Source organism: Lissotriton vulgaris, chromosome 7 (assembly GCF_964263255.1).
Source record: "Lissotriton vulgaris chromosome 7, aLisVul1.2, whole genome shotgun sequence".
NCBI classification, from domain to species: domain Eukaryota; kingdom Metazoa; phylum Chordata; class Amphibia; order Caudata; family Salamandridae; genus Lissotriton; species Lissotriton vulgaris.
The window spans coordinates 1,358,170,434-1,358,196,621 of NC_141695.1; the positions used below are offsets into that span (position 1 = coordinate 1,358,170,434).

The 26,188-nt window shown below is 45.1% G+C and overlaps 1 protein-coding gene across 1 annotated transcript in view; it reads right to left on the reverse strand.

Moving 5' to 3' along the window:
- The window catches only part of LOC147703692 (syntaxin-1B-like), a 371,779-nt gene that overhangs the window by 204,917 nt on the left and 140,674 nt on the right, over positions 1-26,188 (reverse strand). Inside the window, exon 2 of the mRNA XM_086932047.1 lies at positions 1,772-1,846. Within this exon, the coding sequence (XP_086788173.1) occupies positions 1,772-1,846 (75 nt within the window). The remainder of the gene's footprint in view (positions 1-1,771; positions 1,847-26,188) is intronic.

Here is a 26,188-nt window from a genome sequence, read left to right on the forward strand (position 1 = left end):
ACCCTAGCAGTACCTTACTGTCACTGAAGTGTGCAGATTCTTGGTCCATCTGTTACTCCAGTGAGCTGGTTCTAGGTACCGCTGCCACAGAAGATGACCTGTTTGCACAGGGAATATGTTCTAGACCTAACTGCCACTTTAGGCGACACGTTCTAGATCTAGCTGCCACAGCAGAGGTCCTGATCTGTTAGCACGCACCACAGGTTGTAGTTCCAGATGTCACAATTCTTGCTTTCTTCAAGGATGAGGCTCTTGTTCTGCTCTCACTGTAGTGGATAGATTCTAGCTTCAACGTATTCATTGTGTTGCTTGTAGCCAGGTTGTGGATTTATTTTTCAAGGGAGGAGGAAGAGGATTGAAGCCTAGAGGCCAGGGGGGGTGTTCTAGGGTTTGGAGCGGTGTTCTTCTGCTTTCTGTTCTACTTCATTGCTTATGTGGGATGTACTAACATAGGAACAGGGACAAGATTTACAAACATGTTTAAATGAATGGGGAACAATGTGTGTCGATGGGCATTGCACCTGTTTAGTGTGTGCATTATCATTCATGCACACATTTGCGCAGACATATTCACCAGGTAGAGCTCTGTGTCAAATGTAAAACAAGGAACACTTTGCTTTGCACCCACCTTTTTTACACCAGCGCAGGAGGCTAAATGATCCCATGAGAATACAGGGTGTTTGAGAGGCAAAAGCTAACTAGAAGGACCTTGTAATGAGCAGTGTCATTATCAATAGGTGTTTTCCATCTCAACAAGAGCATCTGGTAGCAAGTGCTTCAGACAGCGCTGCAAAGCCCCATTCCTTAATCTGAAGCCTGTCCCCATGAAGATTAACCAATAGACAATGGCCTCAACTAGAAATACCTCATTATTTTGTGATCCCTGCGTAAGCCCCAGCTTACAATTACAAGAGGTGTAGAGTTTAGCTTACCATGTAATTACCAGGTGCAATGCAATCCATACCCTATTAAAATTCTGCAGGTCAAATAGGCCAAAATTTATTTAATTAATACAAAGGTCCCAGAACATATTAGAACATTGGAATGAAATGTAGGCTCTACATTGAAGACAATGGAGTGCTCTTGGCTTCTAATGGCCGGTAGAGGCATGGAGCATCAACAATCCAATGTTCAGTCACAGCTGTTGCTGTGAACAAAGGCCTCACGCAGCCCAAGGGGATTTTTCCCCCTTCATGCTCCGTGAGGCCTTTTTTTTTTAACAAAGTAGAACATTCTGCCTTGTAGGGGCAGAATGTTTTATTAGCCTTAGAGCCCTCTGTATCGGGCTCTACCAGCAATTAAATGGCCACTCCCTTGTTAAAGACCCTCGCCTTTGCCTTGGGCCTTTAACGCTAGAGCGGGCCTTTAATGGTCAATAGAGCCCACTATGGCGGGCTCTAAGGCTATATTAAAACATCAGTATTTTAATGGAGAAAACAACAAAATCTGAAAACCTTATAAAGGTGATATTTATCCCATCAAAAGGTTATCAGATTTTATTGAGTGTCATAAATATCAGACTTCCACTCAGTACACTCCAAACCAATACCTATATACACACGTCTCCTGTATACCAGTAGACTGCTGTCTCCCAACTCCCTTTTCCCCAGCTGTTAGGGGTCGACCCATCTCTGCTTTCTAGTGCAGGCTCATATAAGATGCGCAGAGACACAACACTTACATTTTGATGTGGATCACCTCAAGTGGCACGTGAGCAACACATATATGTGTTTAAAGAAGAAATATGCCATCACCAGGATGGACTGCTCACCTGTTCAAAGAAAGTGTCCATGAAGTCGTTCCGGTCCACGTGCACCACCTCATCATCGTCATCGCTGTCTTTGGCCTGGAGAGGAAGAAGAGGCTATAGTTAGTCATGTTTAATAGGTGCAGATTTACTAAGAATCTTGCAAGGAAAAATTGTGCTGTGGAACTGACGACCAACATAAACACAGAACCATATTACAATGTGTAAGGCATTGATGATTTCATTAGCCAGACATGTGCTAAGTATGCTGTATTGTGTGATGCTTAGCATGATTTAGCATTGTACCACAAGATAAACAAATGGTGTCTTATGTGAGTTTTGTTCTGGGAGGCTCTCGGGTACAAATCTCCTCACACAGGCAGACGGCCAGTGACCAATCACATAATATGAGTAATGTTTGCAGAAAACGTTCGTATTAAGACCTCCTAAGATAAGAGCTTGAACTATGATGAATTAAGTTTGAGTCACTACCTAGCAATAATTAACCTGTTTGTTGCTTCGAACATTCTGCACCAGTGCTAAACGTTTGAAGAAACGGGTGCGCCGCGCCGGGCAACGGATGTGCGCAGCACTGGCAAGGTACTGCTCGCGACGACCGTTGGCCGACGGCCGCACTAAAGGGGTTAACCTTGCTTGCTTATCTGTAAAACAAATTGGTGCTGGTTAGTTTACAGAAAGACTGCGAAAGTCTGTTAGTTCAAAGAATTTGAAAACCTTCTTTTCAAGTAAATGAGACTTTCAAGTCTTAAAATGTGATTTAAAAAAGAGTCTGCCACGATATCGAAAATATATTGGTATTTTTCATTAAAATATTTAATGCGGGCTAAATGCTAGGGGTAGGAGCAACACACATGTTCAACAAAAATCTCTTTCTTATGGTAGCAAGATAAAAAATGCTAACAGTGAATAATGCAAGTATCCTTGTGGTAATCTATTTAAAGAAGGGAAGAGCATGGTAAGAAAAGCGTAAACACTGATAATAGTAAACAATACGAGTGTCACTATGGCGATCTGTTTAAAGGAGAGGAGAGCTAGAATAGAGAAGCAGCAAACAAGGGGCATAGATGGAGAATGAGATTGATGTTGGGACATCCTGAAAGGATGGAAAGGTGATTGCAAGATATTATTGACTAAGATGGATGTTATTCTATTTGTAGAAAGTTGGGGGGACCGTGTGGTCATGTAGTAGAAATCTCGTGGGCATGACAGCATATGAAAGGATGCAGGAGGACTAGTTAGTTACTTGGTTTTCTGAAGTAGCATGGATAAATATCGTCTTGAGAGTAGTAGTTGATTTAGGTAGTTTTTCAAGGATGTGTATCTCTTTAATTACCTGATTTCTATGGGAGAGTTTTTCTAGAGTTTTCCTCCAGCCACTTCTCAGCCTTCTTTAGCCTACGAAACTTGTTAGTTTCTATTTTGGGATGATCCGTTTGCACTCAGAAGTGGATTGTAGCACCACTAATGTTTGATGGACCTTGAAGAAGTCTGATTGGTACTCTGGAGTTTTTGCATAGTTGGCTTTCCACATAAGACAGAGGCTGTGCAGGACTTTGTATGCATGGGTCAGGATCTTGAACTGGTATCTCTTCTTAATCTGGAGCCAATGTAGATTCTTGAGGTGCGGTGTGATGTGGGTTCATCTGGGGAGATCGAGGATGAGTCTTGCCGCTGAGTTTTGTATTGTCTGTAGTCTCTCAGGAGGTGTGTGGTGATACCTACATAGAGCGTGTTCCTGTAGTACAGCCTGCTGGAGATGAGGGCCTGGATGACAGTCCTTCTGGTGTTGACTGGGAGCCACCTGAAGGTTTGAGGAGCATGTGAAGGGTATTAAAGCAGGCAGATGAGACTTCGTTAACCAGTTTAATAATAAATAGCTTGCAGGTGCCGAGGTTGTGGGTGCGATCTTTCGGGTAGGGGGATTGGCTGAGTTCAGCAGACCACCAAGCGTAGTTCCATGGTGAGGTGTTGTTCCCAAAGAGGAGGAATTCCAGCTCTCCGAGTTGAGTTTGAGAAAGTTGTCCTTTATCCAGTGGGCGACTTACATCGTGCACCTGTGGAAGTTTGCTCTGGTGGTGGAAGGGTCCTCTGACAGCGAGAAGATGTCTGAGTTTTATCGGCATAGGAGATGATGTTGAATCCATGTGATCTGACGGAGTTGGCCAGGGGGGTCATGTACACTTTGAATAGGGTGGCGCTGAGGGATGATCCTTGGGGGACGCTGCAGAGGATCTTCTTGGGTTGTGAAGTGAACAGTGGGAGACCGATTCTCTAGGCTATGAGGTGATCTAATTGAGGGTGTCTCCCTGGAGTCAGATGTGGTGGAGTCTGTTGATCAAGATGGGATAGGAGACAATGTCGAAGGAGGCTGGCAAGTACAGGAGGATGAGGACGAGGACTGCCATTTTGCCATGGTCCTGGAGGGCCCTGATATCATCAGTGGCTGCGATTAGGGCTATCGCTGTACTGTGGTTGGCTCGGATTCCAATTGAGCGGGTTCCAGGAGCTTGTTATGTTACAGGAGTTTGGTAAGTTGCCGGCTGATAGCCTTCTCAGGAACCTTCACTGGAAAGGGAGAAAGGAGATCGGCATGTAGTTCTTCGGTTCTGCTGCGTTGGCAGGTTTTTTCTTCAGGAGGGTCCTCACGTCAGTTGTTTTCCATTCCTCAGGGAAGGAGGCCGAGGTCTTGGAGGTGTTCAGGACTTAATTGAGCTTGTTACCTACTGTCTTGCTCCCGAGAATGAAGACGTGGTGAGGACAGGTGTCCTTCGGTGCTCCCAAGTGCACAGAGTTCATTTTTTTTTTTTTTTTTTTTTTTTTGGGTAAGACATTTATTGTGCATTGTCATAGAAAATTGACAGTCATTCTCGCCTACAACCTCAATAGGCCGGCTTTGTAGAGTACACAGGCATAAATGAACAGTACACCCATACACAGCCCATCAGCCGACAACCATAGGTCCGGCGGCGCATGCTCGGTGGTAACGTAGGCAGTGGTTTCGACGATGCATCCGCATGGTAAATATGCCTGATCAGTCTTACATTTTGTGGCATTTTTTACAAAGGCCCCCGTAACCTAGGGGGAACTCCACTAAACATCAAAGCAACAACCCCCTGTAAACCTTAAAGCACTGTGTCACAGCATTCTCCCCCCTTCACTTGCCCACAAATGTGGCCCATAGTGGCATAAAGACTTTAAACATTGGAGCGCTCAGCCCTCATTGTCAGCAGATGCCATTGACAACATATACTGTTGAAAGGGCTCCCAAAAGTCTCTGGGGCGGGATCCCATAGGCAGCTCTTCCTCATACGTGACTAAGGTGTCTCTGCAGTGGGTCAGGTCTTCCAGCCAAGTTCTCACCTTAGGCTTTCGCCTACTGTTCCAGTGTAGGGATATTCGTCTCTTCGCCATTAATAGCGCAATCACACAAAGTTTACGCCGTCTCGCTCGCAAGTTTGGCACCAATCCCAGGAGACAAACTTTAGCAGTGCACGGCAATTGGGCTCCTAACATAGCGTTAAGTGTCCGTATCACCTGAACCCAGTATTGTGATACAGCGTCGCAGTGCCATGCCAAGTGTATGAAGTCCGCGTGTTCCCGCCCACACCTAGTGCAATTAGAGTTGTCTCTCAGCCCATATCTGTGCAAACGTGCAGGTGTGTGGTACATCTGGTGCAAATATTTGTAATGGATCAGTCTGAGGTTTCCGTTAGGTGTTAGCATCCCCGTTAGCATGCAGGAGGCCTCCCAGTCTTCTTCCGTGAGGTCCTCCCCCAGTACCTTGTGCCATTTTTCCCTGGCTCGTGCAGTGTTACCACCATTGCTAGCTTGTGCGCAGCGGTACAGCCGGGATACCAGGTGTGCAGCCGAGGGGGTGTTAATCATGAGTGTCAGTGGTGCTAGCGCTTGCGGTTCTGCTGGAAAAGACACAAAGTGTTCCTTCACCGCCCTCTGGAGTCTATAATAGTTAAAGCTAAACAACAGAGTTGGATTCTGGATATAGGTGAGTTGGTTCAGCTGCACAAAGTGCCCTTCCCTGTACAAGTCCCCAAGGGTGTCTATGCCAGCCCGTTTAAGGAGGTCCATTCCCACCTGTTCTTGCGTGACAGACAGCGCCGGGTGATGAGCCAACGGGAGTGCCAGTGCATAGAGTGGTGTGCATCTCGCCATCTTACTGAGTGTTCTCCATGCTTCCACCGTGGTGTTCACCGGGTTAATATCGTGGGCGTGTAGTCTGGGACGTTTGTGTGTCAGTATACTCGTTAGTGGGATGGGGTCAGCATCTCCATGCTCAACAGCCACATGTGTGAGGAAGGGAATCTCGTGAAACCAGTGATGCGCATATTGCGCCTGAGCACATTGGTAGTATAGATAGATGTCTGGCACCTTGAATCCCCCTCTAGCGTACGGGAGCGTCATAGTCTGCAGGTCCAGTCTAGCTTGCTTACCCGCCCAGATTAAAGAGAGCATGAGAGTTTTAATGTTACGGAAAACCTCCGCCGGGGGCTTAATGGGGATATTGTTAAAAAGATATAAAAATTTGGGCAGGAGCACCATCTTCACAATGGCAAGCCTGTCCGCCAGTGAGAGCGGTAGTTTTATCCATCGCTTGACCTTGTCTTCCAGAGCAGAGACAGCCCTCCCGTAGTTGGTGCGGACTACTAGCTCTGGATCTCTGTGGAACCAGACGCCTAGGTATTTCGTCGGCTCCTCCTGCCATTCCAGGGGGTAGTCCAGAGGCGTGGGTTGGGTGCTATCTGTCAGTGGGAGTATGAGGGATTTGTTCCAGTTAATGCGGAGCCCTGCATATTGGCCGAATTTAATGTATTCCCGCAGTAGGGGGTTGAGGTTGGTCTCCGGGTTCTTTACATATAAGACCATGTCGTCCGCATACAGGGCAATGTGTATGGGCCGCGTGGGTAACTGAATGGCTGAGTAGTGGTGGTGCTGTCTTATTTTACACGCCAAGGGCTCCAGTATAAGGGCAAAAAGCATAGGTGAGAGGGGGCACCCTTGTCTGGTGCCACGTCGGATGTCGATCGGGGACGAGAGATGTTTGTTCACCCGTATGCGGGCCGTCAGGCCCGAGTACAGCATCGTGATCCAGCCAATGAATAAGGGGGGGAATCCCATCCGGAGCAGAACTGCGTGTAGGAACGGCCAGTCAATCGTATCGAATGCCTTAGCCGCGTCCAGCAATACAGCAACCGCCTTGATGTCCGGGGCCAAATAGTGCGCCAAAGCAAAGAGGGTGCGGGTGTTGTGTGCGGTCGACCGGTCCGGGATGAACCCCGCCTGATCGGGTCTTATTAACATCGGCATTAATGGTTTTAGTCGGTCCGCCAGGATGCTGGCTAGGATCTTGGTGTCAATGTTTATCAATGAGAGAGGTCGGTAGGAGTCGCACTGTTCTTCATCCTTGCCAGGTTTCAGAATGGCGATGATCAACGCCTCTCTCATAGACGGTGGCAGAGTCTGGGCTTCATGAGCGGCCTCGTACAGGTTCACCAGATGTGGTGCTAGCGTGCTAGCGTACGTTTTATAGAATTCTATGACGAAGCCATCCGGGCCCGGTGCTTTGCCATTAGGGAGCCTTTTGATGGTGTCAATGATTTCTTGTGTCGTGAGGGGTCTAGCTAGGTATTCCCTGTGCCCGTCTGCCAGCCAGGCAATCTCTACGTCAGCCATGTACTCCAATATCTCCTCCCGTGGCATCTGTGGTCTGGCCTCGTATAGAGCCCCGTAGGTTTCCCTGAATTCGCCCATTATGGTTGGCATGTCGTGCGCGCGTGTGCCTTGTGTGGTGCGTATAGCTGTTATATGTTGTGGTGCCCTCCCCAAGCAGATCTTTTCTGCTAGGGCCCTGCCCGGCCTGCCCCCTTCCCCATATCTCCTGGCCGTGGTCCTCTTAAATATGTATTTGAGTTCGTCATCAGCAAATGTGTTGTATTCTAGCAGTATGGCTTGTATGTCGCTTAATAGCGCCGTGTCCCCAGTGTTTGTGTAGCGCTGTTCCAGATCCCGGAGCATCTCCTCCCTTCTAGTAAGTTGGCGGCGAATATCTTTCAGTATACCTGCAGACGTGTTAATACACACGCCCCGTATTGTCGCTTTAAATGCTTCCCATAGAAGGCACGGGTCCTCCGTGGTAGGGGCATTTAGTTCGAAGTAGTCAGTGATCGCTGTTTGGAGTGTATCAACATAAAGCGGGTCGCGCAGTGCCTGTGCGTTGAAGCGCCATGTGTAGGGCGGTGGGACATAGTGTGGGATCCGTAAGCGTAGGAGCACGGGGCTATGATCTGACAGTGTTCTAGGGAGATGCGTGATCTGCTCCACCCAGGCAAGAACGTCCTGCGTGGCTAGCCAAAAATCTAGTCTGGACCAGCTCCTATTCGCAGCATTAATGTGTGTGGCTACCTGTTCCCCCGGGTGTAGTATCCTCCACAGGTCACTGACGTGTAAATCAGACATTGCGTCAAGCAGCATTTCCCTCGCCTTGGTGTGGTGCTCAAGCGTGTGTGCCGCCCTGTCAAGCCCGTCCCTGAGTGTGACGTTGAAGTCCCCTCCCCAGAGAACATTGTCCGCCCGTACATCAGCTACAATATGCCACAGCCTTTCAAAAAAGTCTGCATCGTCCACGTTCGGACCATACACGTTCACAAGAGCCAGCCTATGATGTCTCGTCTCGCCTACTACTATTACATATCGACCCCCCGGGTCAGTGTGCGTGTCTGTGATTTTGAAGTGAGTGCCTTTTTTTACCAGTATACTAACGCCACGGGAGTATGATGAGTAGTATGAGCCAGTTGTGGATTCTGCCCATTTGTTCCCCAGCCCGTGCGTGGAAGTGGGTGCCAAGTGAGTTTCTTGTAGGAAGGCCACGTCGACCTTGAGCCTGTCAAAGTACGCAAACATTTGCCTTTTCTTCTTCGGGTTCCCCAGCCCCCTGACATTCCACGTTATGAGGTTAAGTGTGTCAGAGCGCGCCATTAGCGTGTGGTCCGATGGTAATGTGCGCTGCGTGGTCTGTGCGGCCATCTATGGAATAGTACAAACCTAACATTCGCTATGAAGGCAACAAAAGAGGTCGCAATGCTTCTCAGACACAGTGCAAATACAGTAACTTCAAACAGTTTCCCCATCCCCCCACCACCCACTTTAGCACCCAAACTTCGCCAAAGCCATTCCCCCCCGAACTTCAGAACAGTGAGTAAACTTTTTGTGGGGAACACCCTCCTGGGGGTGCCGCCGAAAGCACACATCTCCATCCACATAGTGGATGTGGACGGGCGCGAATAGCGTGCTAGTACATCATCAATATGAACACCCTACCCCCCCCACCCCATCCCCGATCCCCCGCAGGCACTTAGTGACCCTCAACATTCTTCCACTTCCCTCCCAAATTACAAGACCACTCGCAGGAAGTATCGAGCACCCTCAATGTCAGTGTCTCAGGCTGCACAGTGATAGCCAGGTATCGTACCTCGTAAGTTGTCCGTCAATAGTTAATGGAGGCCCAATGTCGCTGTGCCGGTTCTGTATAAACAGTTCCCCATAGTACTCACTGCGCTACCGCCATGCACGACTCCCATCCAGGGTCCGCCAGCAGTGGGTGTCCCATTCTCGTGGTGTGCCACGCGACGCTTCACCCAGTTTGTAGTGATCTTCGTGTGTCGCCCAACAGTGCCGAAGTAGTCCAATGAGGCACACGGTGATCCGTCGCGCTTTCAGTCGTTGTCGCTCATTCTGCTCGCATTCTCCTGATTTTTCCGACGTTTGGCGAGGGTCTTGACGTACTCCTGTGCAGCCTGCACCGTCGTGAGGACCACCGGCTTACCATCCGTCAGGATTTTGAGTTTTGCAGGGTACAGCATCGCGTAACCAATGTCCAGCTCACGGAGCTTCTTCTTGACTGTAGCAAATTCCTTCCTGGCTTGTTGCACCGCCATGGTGTGGTCTGGGTAGAACTCCAGCGAGTTGCCCTGATGGGTAATGGCGCCCTTTTCCCTCGCCAACCGGAGTATAGTGTCTCTGTCTCTGTAGTTGAGCACCCGGGCGATGATTATTCGAGGTGGAGCTCCTGGTTTCGGAACGGGGGCCAGAGAGCGATGAGCGCGTTCAATCAGGAAGACGTCAGAGAAGCTGTCGGCCCCGAAGATGTCCTTCAGCATGCTTTCCACGTATGTCTCCATCTTGCCCGTGTTGGTGGATTCTGGCAGGCCCGAGATGCGTACGTTGTTGCGGCGGGACCTCGCTTCCTGGTCCTCCACCTTCGCCTTCAGGGTTTCCAGGGTCCTCTCAAGGGCGCCGTGTGTTTTTGCGACGTCTTTGGAATGATCTTCCAACGAGGAGATCCTGCGCTCCGCCTCCTCCAGCCTCCCCTCGTGGTTTTCCAGCTTGTTAGATAGAGTGTCCACCCGCGCCACGACACTGTCCATCTTGCCATTCATGTCATGCAGACTCTGCTGGATAGCCCTCAGTACCGCCTCCATGCCGGCGCCCTCCTCCAGTACCTGGTCTCCAGCAGCGTCTTGAGCAGCGCCCGATTTCGTCGTTTGCTTCCGTGTCTCAAAGGGCAGTTTCGATTGCTGCTTGTCCGGCTTGCCCATCGCGCTCGGGGGGCCAACTGGGCTAGGGACTTGAGGGCTCGCAGGTAATGCTGTCGTGGTTGTATGCCGTGCGCGTCTCAGCCGTGTTCCAGACGTCCTCCACGTCGGGGCCCTGCTCATTGGGCCATGTGGCGAGCTCTACGGTGGTGCAGGTCAGTTTAGCGCGCTGTACAGTGGTGTCATGCGCCAGCGCATATGATGCAGGGTGCCGACCGTGTCCCTAAAACTCCCAGACCGTGTGGGGCGGATTCGCTGGTGACGGCGGGTCCAGGTTGCGCCGGCGAGGCAGCGGTCAGCAGCGGTGAGCAGCTTCCGACGCGCACGTCCCCTGCAGCTCACCTCCGGTCATTACTCCTCCCAAGGCTCCGTAGCAGCCGCGCAAGGTGAGGTCTCCGCGCCGGTGGGGCTCTGTTGTGTCATGATAGTGAGCTGGCAGCGTCCGGCGCAGGTTCGCTGAGTGTGCGTGTCACCGCCGCCGCCATTTTGGCCGCCGTGGAACGCAGACAGTCCGCCGCAATTTCTGCAGGCTGCCCAGGCACATCACACCTGAAATCCGCCGATAGTAGCGCTCCACAGCTAGCGCGGTGAGGGGGAGTTTTTCCAGTGGTCGTCCATGGGCGTCATCATGCGTTTTCACCTGTAGTCCCCGCAGCCGCGCGCCGCCATTTTGGGCAGCCGGTCCGCTCCAGGAGAGGTCAGGTCGGCTATCTCCGGCGTGCGGTCCGGTTCTCGGCCGAGATCGCCACAGATTGCAGGCGAGTCTGTCAGCCGTCCATTCCGCCGTTTTTTGCTGGAATCGGGTCAGGTTTAGGGCCAGGGGTTCCGAGGAGACGCGCCCGTCCGGCGGAGCCGACTTAGAAGTCAGCCATCACGCAGTGCGCCCTCTAGCGCCCCCAAGTGCACAGAGTTCATGATGGAAATTGTGGCTTGAGCTGTGAGAGGGTCCCAATGGGTGAGCAGGTGTTTGGGGTTTTAGTTAGTAGGGATGAGCAGACTGATGCTGTTGGTGGCAAGGTGTTGGGGTTTTAAGTTTTTGTAGATGACAGAGATCTTGTTGTGGAAGAAATCCACTAAGGTTTCACACACTTCTTGGGAGGGGATGATGTCGTTCTCGGTGGCTTTGGGGTTGGAGCTCTCCTTCATGATGGCGAAGAGTTCCTTGCTGCATTTTGTGCTGGCTTCTTTGCGGTCTAGGGCATTCTTCTTTGTTTCTTTCAGGAGGCAGTGGTACTGGTTGAGTGCTGTCTTGACGGTCGTGTGGTCTGCTGTCTCTTTGCTGATGTGCAATTTCCGTTCTAGTTGTCGGCAGTTGAATTTGCCATCTTTCAGCTCCACGGTGAGCCAGCTGACTCTGGCTGGCTTGGCGGGGGTTATAGTGTTGGGTCATTCTATGATCCACTGGGAGAAGTTCTTCGTTGCCTTTTCTGGGTTGGGTGTTGTGACCGGGAAGTGGGAGTTTAGAACAATGTTCCACGCGTCTTCTTATATCTTTTTCCAGACACTGCACTTGGAGTTGGGGGGTATTTTGCCAGTGTTGGTTGGTCCTGAGATGGTGAAGTGGATGCTGTAGTGGCTGATTCAGGTAGTTGCGAGTCGTTTTTGTACTTGATGCTGTCACTAGACATGAGGCCAAGCATGTGTCCTACGATGTGGGTAAGGTCGGTGACAAGTTGCTTCAGGCCGATGCTGTTAATGCTGTCTAAGAGGTCAGTTGTGTTGGTGTCGCTGGGGTTGTTAAGGTGGAAGTTAGGATCCCCTAAGAAGACGTAGTGCTTGAAGTCGATGGCGATGAGGTCAGGCATGGCGTTGCAGAAGCTGGGGTTTGGTCCTGCTGGTCTGTAGGCGAGGATGCCTCTGATGGTGCCTCTTCCATCTGTGTGAATTTGGAAGTTGAGGTGCTCCATTATCAGGGTTGAGTCGTTTGAGGAGATCTTGCAGTGGATGGTGTCCTTGCAGATGATGCCAGTTCCACCTCTGTGTCTATTGGTGTGGTCTTGGTGTGTTAATTTGTAGCCTTCGGGGGTGGTGACGATAATGTCCGGTGAGGAGGCAGGGTCCAGCCAGTTCTCCGTGAGGAAGATAATATCTGGGGTGAGGGAGGAGATAGTGTCCCAGATCTCCATGGCGTATTTACAGAGTGATTGCGCGTTGAGTAGAATGCGCTGGAGTTTTGCAGTGGTGGTGTCAGTTGGAAGTAGATGCAGTTCTGTTTGTGTTTTTTTCGGCGTTGTTTGTTACTTTTGTGTTGCAGGTGAAGCAAGACAGCTTGCAGGCGAATGGCCCTCCGGTGGTACGAGGGGATGTGTGGAAGCAGTTGTTGTTGTCGATGCGCCCGGGAACCAGGGTTCGGAGTTCTGTGGGGATGTAGCTGTGTGGGGTGGAGGAGCCAGGGTTCCTGATAATGGGCGTGGTCCAGGCACGGACGGGCACAGATGGGCTTTCCTCTGGTGCAGCCACGCTGTGGCCTGCATTAAGTAGGTCCTGGGCGGCGGGTGTGGCTCAATGGTTAGTGATCAAGAATCATTGTGCATTAGAAGTAAAACCAGTTTATGGTCAGGATTATTTAACACTTTGGCGTATGAAGGGGGGTCAAAAGTGTTCTAAGATGAGGTAAAATAGGCACCTGTCTTGGTGGATAGGGGTGCGCAAAATTTGAGCAAATTTTCATTTACATGAAATGTCAGAAAAATTACAGTAAACAAGCTGTCCTAGAATGCTTGTTTCTGCTGTGGGGAGGACCTGGCCTGGCAGTTCCAGCTGGACTGTTCTCGTGGGGAGCAGGGTCAAGACTGATTTGCATATGGCTGGATGAAAACTGGAATGGTATGGGAAGAAAGAAACAATGGATTTAGGCCCAGATCTCTGTACTGGGGGTGACTGTGTGACATTCTTCAGCGATCTGTCCATCATTTGTTCTTTTTGCTACATTTGGCGCCCTAAGTGGGACAGGTGTGCCCAGACATGGGTCGGTGCACACCATGCCATCAGAATCAAGCTATCCTGGCTGATGAGGGGTGATATCCCGAACCCGGTCCTAGGATGCCTATTTGTAGTCCGGAGAGGACTTGCCCTGGCAGTTTGGGCTGGACTATTCCCATGGGAAACAGGGTCAAGACTGATTTGCATATGGCTTGGTGCCAACTGAAATGGTGTGGTTCGCAAATAAATTATGGATTTATGCCCAGATCTATGTACTGGGAGTGAGTGTGTGACATTGTTCAGCATTCTGTCCATCACTTGTTCTTTTTTGCACTTTTAGAACGTTGACATTTTCCTGTCCCAGCCATTTAGGGCCTGCAGCCTGGAACCTGGCTCACATGACGAGGTGTAGTTGGCAGTTGATCTTTGTGTATTAATCCCAGACAGTGAGTCAAAGGGGGAATAGGTGTTGGCAGGATATCTGACTGATGAGGGGCGGAATGCTTGCCTACCATACTTTCACATCACACGGACTCTGCTTCAGCACACTCACAAAGGGATTCACACTAGAGTTTTGTGCACGCAGACCAGCTGGAGCCAGTGCAGGGAGGCAGGAAATTCCAGAAACCTCTGTAGGAGAACGGCTGTAGAAGTTACTCCCACTTTAAAGAGGGCACAAGGTATAAGTAGTGAACCCTCAGACCCAACTCTTCAGTACACTCCTGAACCTGTGGATCCTACAGAAGAATGACCTCCTGTGTGAGCTACAGTGATATAACAAGCTCCAGAGGCCTCCTTGCAACCGCCCAGCTGACCTGATGCATTGGACTTGCCTTAACCTGCAACTGGACATCTCTAAGCCCTGGTGGCCTCTGCTGGAGGAAGTTCCAGATTCCCAATTGGTGTTTTCCCAGATCCTGGGTCACTGACTGCCTTCAGAGAGAGCTCATTCTAGCCTAACAGAAGGTTCCACCAAATTTGGCACAAATCGAAGTGCAGCGAAGCCCTACAAAGGTTACCACACAGCTGTCAGCCTCCTTGGAACTGACTTTGAGCAAAACAAAGCTCTGTAAAGCCTTGCTGCACAGCTACCAGCTTCATCAGAACCAACGTAAAGTGACGCATAGCTTTACCACATAGGTCATTGTAACCAACACAGAGTGATGCAAATCCTTGCAGCTTCACCCCCCCCCCCTCAACCAGTAACATAATTTCCTACACTCATAATTATGTGCAAGTTCCAAAACTACATTATTAAGCCAATTTGCATAACAAGCCTTACATGAAATTCCATAAATTCCAAGAATTATTTCAGCATAATTTACATTTCACCAGGCATATTGGTGGGTTGGACCTTTAGAATGTTTGGTGAAGCTGAGGGAGTCAACTAGTGAAAGGAAGTCTTGTATGAGCTAATTCTCTTCATCTAACTAAATATTGAAGTCCCCCATTATTATAATTTTGTTTGCAGTATGTTGTAGATCTATACAAGCTGTGAAAATCTGGCCTGAAGGCAGAACAGTGTTTTGGTGGTGGATTGAAGACTGATATGAAAGCTGAGAATTTGATGTTGTGGTGCATTTTGCTGACAGGCGTTCAGAGGAGGAGAAAGGGGCTCCTGGGATTTCTGTGAACTAAACTAGGAGTTGTAAATGATCGTTACTCTCCCTCCTTTACCCCGCTGTGTGTTGCAGTGCAGAACATAGTAATTGGGGGGCAGGATTGTGTTTACAGTAACTTTAGTGTTGCTTCAAAACCATGTTTCTGTGAAAGCTAGAATGTGTTTATTATACAGGTCCATACGCTCTGAAATATGAAGTCTGTGTTTAACTGCTGAATATGCTTTTATAATGTACCAGTTTGAGATGTCCATATCTCTGTCAGACGATGGGCAGAATCTGTAGCTCTTTTATACATTGATCTTATGTGCATCTTAAATACATGGATTAAACATAGATGATACTATCCTTCCCCGTGGCATAGGTGGCATTTCCTATCATGATTATGTTGCTTCTTCTTGATCAATTCTGGGAAGTCATAAATGTGCCAGAATGTAACTGTTGTTGAAGATTTTATGATTAAAATGCAAATGTCATCCTCAAAGTATTGTAATTCATTTTTCACACGTTTTGTCAAACTATGTTTTCAGTGTGTTGTCTGGAACAGTGTCACATGACAACAACAGGAGTTATTAATTTGTGACATGACAGTTTTTTTAAACATATTGATTATTATAGGACAAATGAGCCTCATTTTTTCCCTATTCTCTAAAATAAAATCTTAAATAACATGCATAAACATGGAGGCCCATATTTAATAAGAAATGATGCAATGCAGTGCCGCAATTAAAATTGCTGAATGGTGTTGCGTGAACGAGAGAGACAGAACAGTACCATATCTACTAAGATGTAGCACGGTCCTGCTCTCTCTCTGAGGAGGCACACTATATACTGCCAAACGTCAACGCAGACACTCTAGAGCCATAGTGCAAAGGTGTCTGTGTTGTGTACAGTAATGGGTCCCTTCCTATACAAAAACTATGCTTGAAGGCATTTTGTAGGTGTGCTGTAGAATGTAGCACACATGCAAAGAGGAGAAAACGAGGAGAAATTAAAAAAATTATCTTCGTTATGCCTGTCTCATGGAGCCCCAGAATTGTGGTGCAAATCCCTGCCTAAAGTTTTTTATAGACAGGGATTTACAGCAAAACCCATGGTGGTTGCATGAGAATGCCCATGCACTACAGATGGAAAGCCACCGTAATGCAGAGTAATGCCAGCAGCACATTGTGCAGCTTTGCACAATGTTTGGTTGCAATCCAAAGCAAATTGTGATTTGTATTGGATTGTAAATACCAGCCCAAGACTTTCTGTTAAAGAGCAATACAAACCAGGCACAAAGGCTTTGTAAATCTGAGCCAGGATAGCTTCGCCTACGTGCAGGGTATCGGCCTTCAAGCACGCAAGCAGATTGCAGTCGCCCTTGTTGGTTCCAGGTTGGACTATTGCAACTCTCTCTACATGGGATCCAACAAGGGCCTCACACATCGACTGCAAATCGTGCAGAACGCTGCTGCACGCTTTGTCCTGGATCTTCCCAGGTCCTCTTCTGCTACTGCTGCGAGGAGAGACCTCCATTGGCTGCCTATTCAGCACAGAATTTATTTCAAAATTCTGTGTTTGACCTATAGAGCACTCGAGGATGGATCTAAAGGCGCTATCAGCTCCCTGCTTACCCGCTACCACCCCCCAAGGTGTTTGCGCTCTTCGGGACTACTCCAACTTGTTGTCCCTCGTTTTAAGCTCACCAGATGGGGAGCCAGGGCTTTTTCAGTCGTTGCCCCACAACTCTGGAACACCCTGCCGATGGAGATGAAGACCTTACCCTCTCTAGCGCTGTTTAAAAAGGCCCTAAAAACGTGGTGCTTTTCTAGAGCCTACACAGACTGAGCTGCAGGGGCTTTGCTATGAGCTGGATTTGAATTAGGCGCCTTGACGCCCATTGGGCTATGTTTGCGCATGATAAGACCCCTTTTATTTATTATTATTATTATTATTTAACACGTTTTTCATAGACAAAAGTTTTTCTTTCCAAAAAATACTTTAAACACTTCCTATTTTAAAAGACACTATATTGTATGTTACCCACTATAGCTAAACACACTTTTATCAATAACTCTGCTAAATAGTATTTTTAGTGTAAAAAGTACAGGAAATTAGGTCAGATTGGCACCGGCCTCATGGGAGAGGATTTGATATGAACCCTTCTAGCCAGCAGCCAGCACTGGAGTCCCAAGATGCAATGCGGGATATTGGTAGGGGGTTGTACCCAGCTAGAGTCACTGGGACCTGGGTTATCTAAGTAATTATAAGAAGGGGTCCCAGTTATGTAGGAACAGTATGCAAAACAGATAAAGATTAATCAACCAAACAACAAATTAATCCACATTGTTTTAATCACAATGGGAATGTATATAAAATATACAATTTATCCAGAAAAATAAATAAATTAGTGGATTCACAGTGCGCCAAATGGGAAGGAAAGGGAGGGTGGTGAGTGATCCTGTGAGGATGAAGTGAAAGGGAGAAGGAAAATTCTTAAGTGACAGTATAATCAACTATACATTATTTGTCAATGTTACACAATATGTGCAGAGACAAGGACCATCAGGTTCAAATCATCATTTCCACAAAAAAGCATACTCCACAAAGTTCAATAAATGGAAGCAATAGGGCGTGGAGTTGATAAAGACAGGTGGTTGTCGACGTTTCTGGATAAATTGTATATTTTATATACATTCCCATTGTGATTAAAACAATGTGGATTAATTTGTTGTTTGGTTGATTAATCTTTATCTGTTTTGCATACTGTTCCTACATAACTGGGACCCCTTCTTATAATTACCAAGATGCAATGCAGCGTCAGTTCTCCTCAATTGATGTTCCTGCTCTGTGAAGCATTAGCACACTGTAACTTTCATTCTTATTTCCTCTCCTGGTCTTATGAATGTTGCTTTTAGAAACAGATTTTTATTAGAAACTGATTTTTAGCAGGATTGTGCGAAATTTGTGTAATTTGTTTTCACATAATTGCGTGAAAACTCTGGAGAATTATGTGAAGCACAAATCCAGCTTTTAGCGCTGTATTTTAGCACTAAATGGCTACTTGTGTCCACTTGTTCACAAATGTGTGTTTCACGTTAAAAAAATAGTGTCAAAAACACAAGCATTGCAAAAAAAGTTTGCTTGCATTCTGGTCATTTGTATTGTTCCAGTGCTCTGCGCTACAACAGACTTAGGTACACAACATGGCATAATGGCGTAATTTTGGGAAATTTCACATGGCCCTGATTTTTAGCTTAACTCTTGGGGTGACTGACCATAATTCTGTTTTACAGTCAAGGGTGATTCCTTTTTTACTATTCACTTCATTGCTGTTGCCAGTCTCCATCCCAGTTATTTTTGCTCAGTGTTCTAAGTTTGGCAGGAAATGCCCTGCATTGATGAACATGTTCAATATACTCATTGTTCTTCATACCGTTGAGCAGTGTAACACGTGTCGCAAGCAGACTTTGCAGAGAGGCAACACACCTACAGAAAACAATGGGCCTGCTACGCAAGTGAACAAGGCCTCCTTCATTTAAAAGTTATGATTTGTCTGATTCTGGGTCCCAATTCGGCAAGGGGGGGGGTCACACCTACACCTCCGACATCATACGAAGTCACACAGATATGTCCAGCACTCCCTAAGAGTCAATATACTATCTCAATTCAATTCAATTCAAAGAAGTCTTTATTTCGATAAACATATCATAAAAGACTATACAGGTTAAAAAAAAAACTGCACATATTAAGAAAAAGATCTTAAAACAATGCATTATCAAGGACAGGGCATCGCTCCCACCCAGTTAAGTCTTCAAGTTAATCCATACAATTATTAATACATTATTCATAAAATACGATAAAAAGCCTATACAATAAGTTAAATATATACTATCTCTACTATTGGTCAACATTAAGAACCCCTCTACAAAATCCTCGACATTGTGGTGACCATCCCCTTTGAGGTATCACTTGACATCAAGGATTAGGGTACTCTCAAGAACATCAATGTTGAGGATTCCTTCAGTGCTGAACTGACTCTGAGCATTAGGCACACTTTGATTTGAAGTGAAAAATCCAGGAAAAGGTAAAGCAAGACCAAACGTGCCAAAAGAGCCCAAGGAACATCCTACATGCGTGAGTCCTCAATATCAATAACATGGTCCTCAAAGACCAGCAACGCACAAGACCTCACATCAGGACGGGGTAGATAATATTGGATCGCCTTATTCCAGGACCAGGTTGGATCTCCATCATCAATCGATACTCCAAAAGAAGACACACGTCTCTGGAAAGGGACCCTGTACCCACCCAGACTCAAGGTGCAGCAGGCATTCTGCAGCATTTCACAGGATCACATCTTCCTTAGAACACTTACATCTGAGATAACACTGCAGGTGAAGAGCGGAAAGAGGCTGTGGTAGTTTATTCCGGTTATTATTAACATCGACCCAGTTCACATGCCCAGCTAATGCACACAGGATACTGTGCACAGAACATTGCTCACTTCAGCACACATTTGTTGCAAACATTATGCTAAAAGGTGTTTCCTTCAATAATTTTGAGTTGCTAACAGTTATTAACACATTAAATATGACTTGGTTTAGTTAAATGTGGTTTTACAGTGCTAGCTTTTCTATATAAAATCTCACATTGTATTGCATAGGAAATTTTTGGTGATGCCAGTCTCGACATACAGCTGCAGGCATTGGTGTCTGGCAAACTACTCAAAATGTCGCAGTACAGGGATATTCTCCCAGATTGACAGTCTTGAACTATGCACTTGAACTCATATTGACTGTTCAATATCGGCTGTCAACATATCATTAACGTAAGTAGATGTGAAGTTAGGAATAGTAATATCATGAAGGTAAGTAGATGTGAAGTTAAGAATAGTAATATCATGAAGGTAAGTAGATGTGAAGTTAAGAATAGTAATATCGTGAAGGTAAGTAGATGTGAAGTTAAGAATAGTAATATCATGAAGGTAAGTAGATGTGAAGTTAAGAATAGTAATATCGTGTAGGTAAGTAGATGTGAAGTTAAGAATAGTAATATAGTGAAGGTAAGTAGATGTGAAGTGAAGTAAAAAAGAGTGGTATTATGAAGTCAAGTAGATGTGAAAATAAGAATACAAATATCCTGAAGGTAAGTAGATGTGAAAATAAGAATACAAATATCTTGAAGGTAAGTAGATGTGAAAATAAGAATACGAATATCGTGAAGGTAAGTAGATGTGAAGTTAAGAATACGAATATTGTGAAGGTAAGCAGATGTGAAGTTAAGAATAGTAATATCATGAAGGTAAATAGATGTGAAGTGAAGTGAATACGAGTGGTATAATGAAGGTAAGTAGATGTGAAAACAGGAATACTAATATTGTGAAGGTAAGGAGATGTGAAGTGAAATATAGAAATATAGTGAAGGCAAGTAGATGTGAAGTGAAGAATAGTGATATAATGAAGGTAAGTAGATGTGAAAATAGGAATGCAAATATCGTGAAGGTAAGTAGATGTGAAATTATAAATAGTAAATCTGCTCTTCACTATGTATGCATATCTTCACTAGATCCATGCATATTATGACTTTATTATTGTGGCACACAACCAATTAAGGTGCACCCAATCTCTACTGAAGAGAACAGACTGTGTTAGCTTGCTGACATGGTTCCCTTTCATGTAGCACTGGGATCAGTATTGTCTGTGAATAAGAAACGTCCTGCGACTATGTGACTAAGCAAAGAGGTGTTTTTCCTACACTCCTATGTAAGGAAGCAGAACGGCTTCCCCCCTTGTGGAATAATAACCGTCATTGCAAACATCGGTCTACTTTTCCAGGACAAGGGTAAGGATAGCAAAGCATCTCCATGTCTGAGAGCACCCACTGTTGGCAAAGATTTGCTTGTGACGCAGTTTACCTCTTAAAGCTGCGATAGAGTATTTGAGAACGTCTTCCTCTGGTATAATGAAGTTATTAATGCTTGGGACTAGAATATTGGGGACTGACTGAAATCCACCTAGAAGTGTAGGGGGATTGATGTTCAACCACAGAATTAGGAAAGGATTACTTGCAATTAAATCCACTATTCTAGAGATGAGCTCCTTGCAGTTGCTCTACTTTAAGCAGAAATCAGTGATATGCATGATTCAGCATGATTTGTTATCTTTTCCATTCGGATGAGATTGAGTCAATGTCCTCTGAGATCCCTTCTGCCTGGATCGCTGCTCAATTAGTGCCAGGACCTGGGCAACAGTAGAAAATTGAACTCAAATGAATTGATCTCTACTGGCGCCAATAACAATACCACTTTACTTTTGCAGCTCACATACATAACAATTTCTGTACAACAAGATTTTTTATAATATGTCAAGAATAGGAATATTTCCATTTAGGGACTCAGCTATGGCAACGTTCTCTCTTTAAGATATCAGCTTTAAACATACACACCTCCTAAGAACTCTGATCTCTCTCCCTCTGCTGACTCAGTAGGCCCTGGCCCTGTGAGCATAAAGTGTTGAAGATACACCCTGTCCAGTACTCCTTTTGCCTGGCTTTGCTGCCCTCTAGTGTTTAACTCTCTGAAGCATGTGCTGGACAAAAATGTAATGTCATTTGTAGAGCATTATCCTGTGAACTCTGGTGTAGGACTTTTCGGTGTCTAAGAAATTAACAAGTAAAAGTTTACCTTATAATATATCAAGCGCATAAACATTCTTCTACCTATACATTTCTAGGAAATCTCCCCTATGGCTAGAATAGGAACTCTCTCTATCAACTCAGGTATAAGAGCAATATGTTTATAAAAGCACATGAATAAAAACATTCTCCTTCCGAAAATACAGAAGTACAAACATTTTCTCTATCTCTGAATTTAACTATAAGAATGCTCCCTTCTAGGTAGATCTAACTCAACTGAAGTAACAACATGCATTTTACTACCATTGCCTCTGTAGCATATCTACCTTATTGCATGTCTCCTCAATTGTACCAATGAAGTAGAGAGGGCTAACCCTCAGGCGTGGAAGCCATCTTTAAGTATTTTGCTAGGGAATCTTCTGCTACAAATCTGCTCTTTCACGTCATTTCAGCTACTTCTTGCAAGATATTCGCAATATTTTGACCTCTGTCGTTCTTAGACGCCTTCTAGACGAATAAGAACTTTCGGAGGATTTCTTTCTCTATCGGAGGGGGGGGGGGTAGTCATGGTTACTACTTCCTGTTGCACCCCTGGTTGGATACATTTTCCTTTCAAGATACATTCCTTGAATGTGGCCTAAGCCCCACTCATGCACCTCTGTCAAAGATGCTCTGCATTATGTTTTGTGGCAACTTCCATTCACCTATGGAGAGAGCTTACACATATTTGAAATTCTTCTGGAATCTACAGTGAAGCAGTGCTTCCTGAACAAGTTTTGGGAACAGACCTGCAAATATATTAGAATCCTTCCTGTTCTTGACTATCTCTGGGAGAAAAGATTGCTTTGACCCAGGTGATCTTTGGATTTATAGAGAAAACCACAAGGTGCCTGACTCTTTTCTAAAATGTCTCAGGGAAAAGACCACAGCAGTTTTGGTTACCACTGGAGCCAACCAAAAATGGTCAACAAACATGGACGATTACCTACATCCATAGGAAGGGAAGATGAGTGGATGTCCTGGGCAACATTGTGGGCTGTGACAACTAATTATTTTAAGGCCTACAAGTCAATGGCCACCTGGCTTGTTACGATGGTCAAATGTAAAACAACACTGATACATGTTGGACCATCTGGCAGAAGTTCAAATGACAGAGGTGATTGCCATTGTGAGAAGGTGAGCCAGAGCTGGGGAAAATCATTGACATAGCAACTGATGTTCCTGTTTCAAGTTTAAAGCATCTGGCTAGTAGAGCGGTGTTCAGGAGGCAGGTTGGAGTATGCAACACTCATTTTTGATCATGAATTTAAGACCTACAGTTTGATGATCAGGTTCCATTTTGAAAGCTGATCAATGAGGTATTGAACACCACAAAAACCAATGCTAAGAACCTAGGTTAGTGTGATTTCTCTAAACACAGACATGATACTCCTTTCATGGCTCAAAAGGAAAAACAGAGTTACTTTAGAGAAGATCCCACCACTATGAGTTCTCCACTGTTATTTTAGTGCAGTCCAATTCTACTAACAGAGTGATCAGTGCTACAGAAAAATCAAACAAAAAACAACCGCAGTACAGGAGCTTTGCTTTACTAAGACCCAGCCTGCAAACCGGCCCATACCATCATCCCACTCTCTTCCCCCAATTTTCAAGACCTCAATAAGGGAAGAATATTCAAAAACCCTGTGGCTTTGAGAGCACTGACTACAGAGAGATGAGTTCTGGGCATTGCCTGGTTGAGGCTTACCATAGATTTTATCCCAGATGGTCCCCAGAACATATCCAATTTGAAAAATAAAAACACATCTATATTTTTCAGAAGATCCTTGGTTTGCGTCTGAAAGGTTGGATTGAAAATTTCAAACTATTTATATATATATTTGTTTTGTTTGATATTATGCCAACAAAGCAACACAAACACTACACGTTTATACAGCAAACAATAAAATATTTATAAATTCATTGTTTGAATTTCAATATTTAAAACATAATCTATTATGAAAGAAGGGGTTTCATGCACTACTAACAAACTGCTTCCCTAAACAATAAAATACATTTCACTTTAATTGTCTATAATATTCAAATGCATCACTCATAAAAGACAATTCACGAAAACACTAAAAATGACAATACTTTAGCAAATATTTCATCTCTATTGTACAGTGTGTACATAAGACAAAATCTAGTAGTTGCACCATAAAACCAATATAAAATTATTGGATGTTCCCTTTATAAAAACATGGCAGTCAATTTATCTAGCTGTTCTGATACTATAGATAAATATTTCCCTACACCATAGCATAGTCTCATGTTTCTGCAATCTAAAACTATTTGCAAAATTTCATGAGATTGTCGGACAGATAAAACTTTAAAAATCATAAGGAACAACCTTTTCCTATCTCTAACAAAAGTTACACAAAAACAATTAGATGAGCCAGTAACATTGGGAAATATTTTCAGAAAGGACAAAGAGTGATGGCTGCTAAATCCAGATTGGTCATCCTCCAATATAAAAAGGATGGCACCTGGCCAAGGCTGACCTTCTGTGTCCACCTTCTGATATTAGCACTTTTAAAATCACAAAGATAGGGTTGTGAAACACCTCTGTAATCTGTTTCTAATAGATGGAATAGTTTATATCTTTTGCACACGTCTTCTAAATCACAATTTCTAGATTTATCTTTAGTTACATGTTTCATTACCCTACTCTGTTAGAAAAGATATGCACTGTTTATCAAATGATTGCAGTATACCTAACTTTCCATAATATTGTGTACATTTATAATCATTGGTGTAAATAATCTTTAATTAACTGCCTCAGCGATCCATCAGTCGCATTAGTAAGACACGGTTCTGTCGGGTGCGAAACATCAGTGATTTAAAATCCTATTATTTTAGTGGAGAACCCCCTCTGTTGACAACACAATTCAGAACCTCACAATAAATGACTCGAGGTCTTATTCATTGCATTTTCAAATTTATATGAATTAAAGTCATTCATTTGACATTTCATTTAATGTAGAAAAAGACTGTCAAGGTTGATTTTTGTGCAAAACTGGTGACAGTAGTGAATAGTGAACAAGTGGTGAAGAATATACAGTGAGAATTACACATCTATACAGTCAATATATACATATGTACACAGTTGTTTTTTTGTACGGCCATTTCTGATATATATCTAGAGATTGTCAATATTTCTTTAAGTTTTGGAATCCTAGAGGTCAAATGGCCTGTTGTGGGTTGTCGACGTTTCGACCCTTCTGCGCCTGTGTCTAAGGTCGCAGCGGGTCTTTTTCAAGATAATGTGCGTAGCACGACAGTCCACTGTTACCAGGTCGTGTAGAATCACCTGGAAAGAATGAGGCACAATGGCCTTGGAAATCCACTTCCAATTTGTGAAGGGACTCGATCGCTGGCCTCAGAGGTCCATAGATCCGCTGCGATATGTCAGCTGACCTGCTAACAGTGGACTGTTGTGCTACACACCTTGTCTTGAAAAAGACCCGCCGTGACCTTAGACACAGGCGCAGAAGGGTCGAAACGTCGACAACCCACAACAGGCCATTTGACCTCTAGGATTCCAAAACTTGAAGAAATATTGACAATCTCTAGATATATATCAGAAATGGCCGTACAAAAAAACAACTGTGTACATATGTGTATATTGACTGTATAGATGTGTAATTCTCACGGTATATTCTTCACCACTTGTTCACTATTCACTACTGTCACCAGTTTTGCACAAAAATCCACCTTGACAGTCTTTTTCTACATTAAATGAAATGTCAAATGAATGACTTTAATTCATATAAATTTGAAAATGCAATGAATAAGACCTCGAGTCATTTATTGTGAGGTTCTGAATTGTGTTGTCAACAGAGGGGGTTCTCCACTAAAATAATAGGATTTTAAATCACTGATGTTTCGCACCCGACAGAACCGTTCATTACATTACCCATTAACTACCCAGGTTCTGAGGGACACAGGGTTACCCCGTTTTCTTTAAATAGCAATAGTAAGATAGGCGCAATAATTGAGGATCCTGTGCTGGTACTTAAATGCTACAATAGTCAAGCCCAGCTTGAACCTCAGTGCACTATGAACTGTACCCCTTGAATAGCTTAATTGTCATCCTCAAATATTAATTTCTATATTCAGAAGGTGAATAATGTTTTTCTCTAAGAGGACTTCACAGCCATACAAGGGCAAATTTACTATCTTGAGATATAGGTCTCTTTGAGAACTTCCACTGATTTATGCCCCAGTTCCAAGTCCATTCTTTATAATGCACCCACTATGGCCTTTGCTCTTAGCTCCTGTTGATCAATATGTGCTTTGAACTTTGTGTTTAAAAAGGAGACCCAGATACCTCTACTCCGTCTCCACCTCTCATTGTGTACCACTTACCCACCACTTCTGCTTTATTTTCTGTGTAATTATGTTAGAAAACACCATCAATTTTGTTTTAGGACCATATATTATCAGATCATTCACTCTACAGTATTCTGAAAATGCATCTAATTGCCTCTGAAGGCTTACCAGGGTGAGATCTAAAAAAAAAGGTCTTATCCGCATAACACATTGAAGAAATTGCCTCCACACCTAGTTTTGGTGGAAAAGAGGGAACTTGGCTTAAAGCTGTTGGCGCATCAGCA